Here is a 6,565-nt window from a genome sequence, read left to right as displayed (position 1 = left end):
AACTGCACTCCAATAGCTGCATTGTCCTTCTGAGTGAGTTTGTTTCCAGGAACACATGGCTACAACACTTTCAAGACCTGAATGACCTAATGTAGACACAAGCATACATATAAAAGAGGTTTAATGAAATTCCTGGTATATCATAAAAGTAGTTCCATCTTCCTTTGGATGATTACAAGCTTTAAGGAAAGTTTTTTTATCCCTCTTTTAAAAAAATCCTCAAATAGCCCCCTTTCTAGCCAGCTTTAAACTTCCTGTCTTGCTCTCCCGACCCCACCATAGTGACTTGCCACAGCAGCCTGGCACCCACGGTGTCTCTCTGTGTTCAAATTTCCTCTTATTATAAGGACACCAGTCACACTGGATTAGGGCCCAGTTCTTGCCTGGAGAATCCCAGGGACGGGGGAGCCTGGTGGGCTGCCGTCTATGGGGTCGCACAGAGTCGGAGACAACTGAAGCGACTTAGCAGCAGCAGCAGCAGCAAGGGCTCATTTTAATTTATTCATTTCTTTAAAGCACTTCACTTCAAATGCATCTCACATTTCCAACAAGGTAGGGCTTTAAACATATAAATTTGGGGAGAACACAATTCAACCTGTAAAAGAGATTATAAAAAGAAGTTTCATAAGCATCCCAAGGAACTAAGCGATGGTGGAGGTGGTTAGTCACCAAGTAGCATCTGTTAAGGCATCCTTATATTTAGGTCTTTAAATGCAGTTTGACAACTTTTCTGAAGTGAGGATACAGTGCATAAAGTTAACCTGTTCCCTACTCTCAGGACAACTGTTTTGTGGTGTCTACCAGTGGTTTGGGGGATTTCACAGACAATAGCTTCTAAGTTCTAGACCCACCACACGGATCTGCTCTCAGTCAGACCTTGGGTAGGTGGAAGCCTTGAAGCTGGGACAGTACAGGTGATGAAGAAGGCACAGGAGATTAGAAAAAAGAGGGAATTATAATGTGGTATCAGGAAGTAGGGATGAGACTTGGAGGTAAAATAGGATGAGAAAATAAGATCAGAAATGATGGCATGCCTAGTTCCCTGGGTGCTGTTGACTACCTGGAGGGTTATAACTAAATCAGATTACTCAGGAGTAGGAGAAACATCTGTTTTGCTTTGTTTTTTTCTCACAAGAAAGAGAGCTCTGCTTTTCCAGAATTCCATCTTCTTTTCTTGGGCTTTCGGGATTGGTGGGCAGCCTCTATGGCAAGCCTGGTATTTTACCTAAACTCAGTAGTATGGTGCCCAGTACTTAACTGTTTTTACAGTCTCCATGTACTCTTGCAATTCCCTCAAAAATTAATATAACACAGGATATTTTTTAAAAAATCAGTTCTTTCCTCAATATGTTTCTTTACAAGCTGCTGCCTTTGCGCCACAACTCCTGAGCCCCTGCTTTATAGCCTATGAGCTACAACTACTGAGCCCAAGTGCTGCAGCTACTGAAGACCGGGCACCTTAGAGCCAGTGGTCTATAACAAGAGAAGCCCCGCAGCTAGAAGCCCTCACACTGCAACTAGAGCGTAGCCTCCACTCACCTGCATGCAGTCATAAAAACCCAGCACAGCCAAAAATAATTTTAAAAAAATCATTTGACTGTATTTGTGTGGGTATGTCTCTGGTCTCTCTATGCTGTTCCATTGATTTCTGTGTTTATTCTTCCACCAATTCACACAGAAATACGTACTTAGATGTTCAAAGCAGCTATCTTCATAATCACCCAGAATGGAAACAGTGCAAATGTCCAACAGGTGAATGGATAAATAAGCTGTGGAACATCCACAGCAAGAAAAAGAAATGAACCATTGATTCACACAACAGCTTGAATATATTTCAAAGGCATTGAGGAAGTGAAATGAAACTATCCTACCTACACTTGTTACAAGCCACAAAGAAACCCAAAGTACATGGGAATTTACTGAATGCTTTGCAGACGTGCTTGCAATTTGTCCCCTAGAAAGTAGCTCCTGGGAGACAGTTTTGAAGTGCTTCCAGGAGTGTCTTGGTCTAATCTACAGGAAGTTCACTCTCATTCTGTACCTTCTACCAGGACTCCATCATGCATCATGAATCATGCACATGGAGGGCTGTCTCACATTCGTGATCAATTCCCCAAACCAGTACTGATGTGCCTTTCATCACAGACAGGAAGATGAGCACCCCTTGGTGCTCCCACTTGCTCTGCGAGGGCTGAATCAGGCTAAGGAGGCAAGAGTGGGGATTGGGAGCCGCCTTTCATTTTCCAGTTAGAGAGAAAGCTCAAAGTGCAAAATACTGACGAGACAGCGCTTGGAAAGAAAGAACCTAAAGTGCTAGTCCTGTACTCTGTTCATTGAAGGACTCAGTTAAGGTGTGGATGACTGATCTGTTTCAGGCTGGAAGACTATTGGCTGCTGGAATTGAAGGGAAATTTACCAGAGAGAGAGGCAGGAGAAAATCAGCCTGTCCAAAGAGGCAGAAGACACTGTGGTTTTTTTGGTACAGGTAAGACTGCAGGAGCAAGGAGTGTGCTGGGAGGCATTTTACCTGTCCACCAAGAATGCAGAATTCCTAGAGCTTGTTTGGTTTGAAGAATCTTCTGAAAATTAACACTATCCTTCTTAGAAGAATAGCTAGATATGGTCATTTCTGTCATGATGCAGATACCCATCCATTTTCACATGTTAGCACCTCAGTTTTCAGATTAATCTGCCTGGGTTAGTCTTCTGGAAGAGGTTTGTACTCCTTTATTTATGGGGTAGCAAGACTCCCTCACAGAAGGGAAACCTTTTTTTTTTTTTTTTGGCCACACCACCTGGCATGCGGCATCTTTGTTCCTAGACCAGGGATAGAACCCAGGCTCCTGCAGTGGAAGCCTGGAGTCTTAACCGGTTACTGCCAGGGAGGTCCCCCACAAAGAGATCTCTGATTTGTCTCCCAACTGCTGTTTCTCCTTGACTCTGCCTGATGTCTCTAGGACAAGACTTGATCTCTTCCCTTTAGGTGTCCTGTTTAGAGCACTTCCCAACCTACCCCCACCCACACCTTCTGGTTCCCTGGCTGTGCAGGGCTGCACCCAGACCATCTGTTACCACCTATCAGCTTATTCCCCAGGTGGAGGCTCACAGGGTCCCCTGGCCCAGAACCTGCAGGGAACCAGTAGTCAGAGCTGGTGACTGTGCAGAATAGATGCAGCAAAACTCCAAGTGAATGTTCAAACCTCCACTAAAGTGTTCTCTCAGCTCTAGGAGGAGGGAAAAAGAGGAACTGCTGTTTTGGAAACAATAGAAGAACTTAAGAAAAATTCTATCTAAAGAAAACAGATCTAGAAACAAAGTTTCCTTTTTATTTCTTCCTCCATTCTCACTGTGAGGAGTGAGATACCTACTGCCACTGAATCAGCTGTCCACCCCTATCCCCCAGAGACCCCAGGGTTAAGCTTCCACTTTACCTAAAAACACACGATCAATTCCACCATTTATAAATGTGGTACACATGATGAAAGAACTGGTCAAACTGGTTGGCAGTGGGATCTTTCTCCAGTTTTATGACCTTGTCTAGAGCTAGATGCAAGTATAAACAGGAAGTCATATGAGATGATTAAACGGTGACAAAAGCCGAGTCTAGTCTTTTCAATGGATATAATAAAGGGTTGTCGAGAAGTGAGCAGGCTCGCAGCCAAGTGCCCTGGGAACCTGTGAGAGCCCCCAGCAGCTCAGGCAGGGAAAGCTGTGACTCCATAGCTCTCAGTGAAGGAGGGAGACTGGGGGATTTCACCTTGAGGAGACTCCAGGAGCAGAAAGAGCAACGACAGGGAGGCCGGGACACCCAGGTTTTGGTCTCAATCTGACACTAACTAGCAGCTGCCAGGAGCAGGTCACTTAACCTGTCTAAGACTCAGGTTTCCCCCTGTAAAAGGCAGGGCTTTCTTTAGGTAGGGATGGCCAATGGGTGGCACATATACACTGACCTCCTTGGAGCCTTTGTGGAGACCACTGCTCCATCATATCACTGTTTAGGCATTTTTGTACACATTCTAGGCAGGTACTTCTAACCAGAGTTGGTCCACAAGCTGAAATCTACTTAGTTGAAATCCTCCCCACATTTGGTGATCCCTGAGGTCCTTTCTAGCTTCTGAATGAAGAATTCCAAGTTTGCAAGTAAGAGAGGACCATCTTTCTGATTTAGTAATAGCTCCCTCAAAAAAAGGAAAATGGAAATCTTAGGTCATAATTTCATAGTCTTCTTCTGTTCCTGAGGCCAAACAGGGTCTCTCCTGGATCACATGATCTTTTCTTCTGTGCCAGAGATTTTTGTATGTGAGCTTCACCCTCTGTCAGCTCACCCAGCATGACAGTGTCCCAGACTATAGATCTTAAAATCACCCACACATTTATACTGGGTGTCAAGGAACCTACAAAGAGAGGAATTATCTTAGGGCACTGAAAACCAAAAGTCAGAAGAGGTGGCATTTAAGGATTGCATTCCCTTCTTACCACAGATAACCTGATTCACGCTTCTCACCCCTGGCAAGAGAGCAATCACATGAACAATACCCAGGTGAGGACAGCATCAGGAATTCAGGTGGTTGCAAGTATGTTTATTGAAAGAAGCAGTGATTTGGTTAACACAGGTCCCACCTCACAACCCACTCCTCACCCCCCAAACCACCAGGGGCAAGACTCAGGCCAGGGGAGCAAGTGTGGGTTGGATAGAAGACTTAACTAGCTTGAGTTATTGCTTTCATGCCAGGGAATCCTGTGTGTGTGTTTCTGGTAAGGTGCGCAGAGATAAGAGCCCTAACTAACTTGAGCTATTGCCCCCAGGACAAGGAAACATGAGGGGAGAGGCAGGTGCCTTTGTGATGAAGTGGTGCATCTTGCTGCTCTGGCCTTAGGTAGAGACCTACACTGAAGCATCAAAGTGGACTGGCACGTACGGGTTTCCCTCACAAGCCACAATGATGTGTTTATTCGCCTGGGTGGTCTTGTAGGCACAGTTGGGGTACTTGGAGCTGCCGGTCTCACGGCAGTCGGTGATGCTCATGGTGGAGTAGCTCTGGTAGCAATTGGTCTGCCCATTCTTGCAGGCAACATTTTTCTGGGAGCACACGGCCTGGACATCAGCCAGGGACTCGTGCACAAAGGTGTTCACTGGCTTGCATCGATCTTTGGTCAGGTTCCGGCTCTTCATCATCTGGTTACAGTAGTTGGAGCTGCTGGCAGCGGAAGTGCTGGAGTCCATGTGCTGCCGCTCAAACTTGGCTGCTGCAGTTTCCTTGCCCAGGGAAGGCTGGACCCGCACCAGCAGCAGCACCAGGACCAACAGCGACAACAGGACCAGGGACTTCAGAGCCATGATGACCGCACTCCCCTGGAGAAACCTGAATGAGAAAAGGGGGAGAAGAGGAAAAGCATCGCCTTCGAAAGAGAACCCCAGCTCCCACCTGTAGCCTCCCTGGCTTACAGTCTCCCTGCCGGTCAACCAGAAAGATGTCCCTGTTCCTAAGAGCTTTCCTAGGTAAGGAGACACATATACTCTTCCCACAAACATTTGACTCCCACTCCCTACAGAGGTGTCGTCCTCCCCTTTGGGTGGTGACCCCCAAAATGATCTAAAATCCTAGCAGTCCTGTCTTTGAATACAGAAAGTCTTTTGATATGAAATACATTTGGAAAATAAAATACTTTTGTACCCAGCACTCATGCAGCTCATTAGGGGATCCTTTTGAATAAACCACTAAATAAAAAAGTCAGATTTTGAATAAGCTAAGTTGTACCCCCAAAATAACCACCAGTATTCATCCGGATCACAGTTGACAGAGCCCTGTTGTCCTCCAGCACAAGGGAAACTCAGTCCCTGTCCTGTGTCTGACCCCATACCATAAAGGACACCATTGTATTCCTATGAGAGATTCAAGCCTCCCCCAACCTGGAGGCTTCTCCTTCTCCAACCCTGTGGGCTCTCTGCAGCCTGTGTGCTCCATTCCTGACCCCAGCTCTGCTCCCTGCCCCTGTCTGCCCAGCCCAATTCTCAGGCTAGTCTCACTCACCTAGGATCCTCCCTCTCAAACCCTCAAGCAGAAGCAGCTCCTGAGACCACTTCTTGGGCTGCTTACCTGGGTCTCTAGTTTGATGTCTGAGAGAGAGAAGGCAGTTTCTGCAATCATTCTCTTCCAGAGGTGTGGACCTTATACTGGTGAAAGGGGGCTTGGCTTCCAAGAAGGGTGGGAGGGGCATCTTGGTCTCAGTCCACAGGAAAACAAGGTCAAGCGAGGAAAGGTTGGGGAATTGCCCAGGACACCTGGCCTGGTAGTATGCCTGCCTATTCATCAGACTCCGGTTCTGTCCCTGGGGTGGGAAGATCCTTTGGAGAAGGAAATACCAACCCACTCCAGATCTTGCCTAGGAAATTCCATGGACAGAGAAGCCTGGCAGGCTACAGTCCAGACACAATTGAGCATACACGCACACCCTTTTGGGGGGACTGCTGGGGATAGTGAGCCTTTGCTGATAAGAACTTTTCTCTCTATAAAGCAGCAGAGAAAGCCACTATAGTATTGATGCTCAAACTCCAACCAAATCC

General features: G+C 46.6%; 1 protein-coding gene across 1 annotated transcript; it reads right to left on the bottom strand.

The window, feature by feature from the left end:
- Positions 1-4,559: 4,559 nt before the first annotated feature.
- On the bottom strand, positions 4,560-6,204 carry LOC113900002 (ribonuclease pancreatic). Its single transcript, XM_027553410.1, has 2 exons — positions 6,099-6,204; positions 4,560-5,363 (listed from the first exon to the last, which is right to left on the bottom strand). The coding sequence occupies exon 2, from the start codon at positions 5,336-5,338 to the stop codon at positions 4,886-4,888; it is 453 nt and encodes a 150-aa protein (XP_027409211.1). The 5' UTR covers positions 5,339-5,363; positions 6,099-6,204; the 3' UTR covers positions 4,560-4,885.
- Between the last annotated feature and the right edge of the window lie 361 nt (positions 6,205-6,565).

Source organism: Bos indicus x Bos taurus, chromosome 10 (assembly GCF_003369695.1).
Source record: "Bos indicus x Bos taurus breed Angus x Brahman F1 hybrid chromosome 10, Bos_hybrid_MaternalHap_v2.0, whole genome shotgun sequence".
In the NCBI taxonomy this organism is placed as follows: Eukaryota; Metazoa; Chordata; class Mammalia; order Artiodactyla; family Bovidae; genus Bos; species Bos indicus x Bos taurus.
This window is presented reverse-complemented; position numbering and strand designations above follow the sequence as displayed.

Excerpts from the sequence above, each read along its gene's own strand:
- LOC113900002 (XM_027553410.1), bottom strand. The coding sequence starts at position 5,338 with ATGGCTCTGAAGTCCCTGGTCCTGTTGTCGCTGTTGGTCCTGGTGCTG.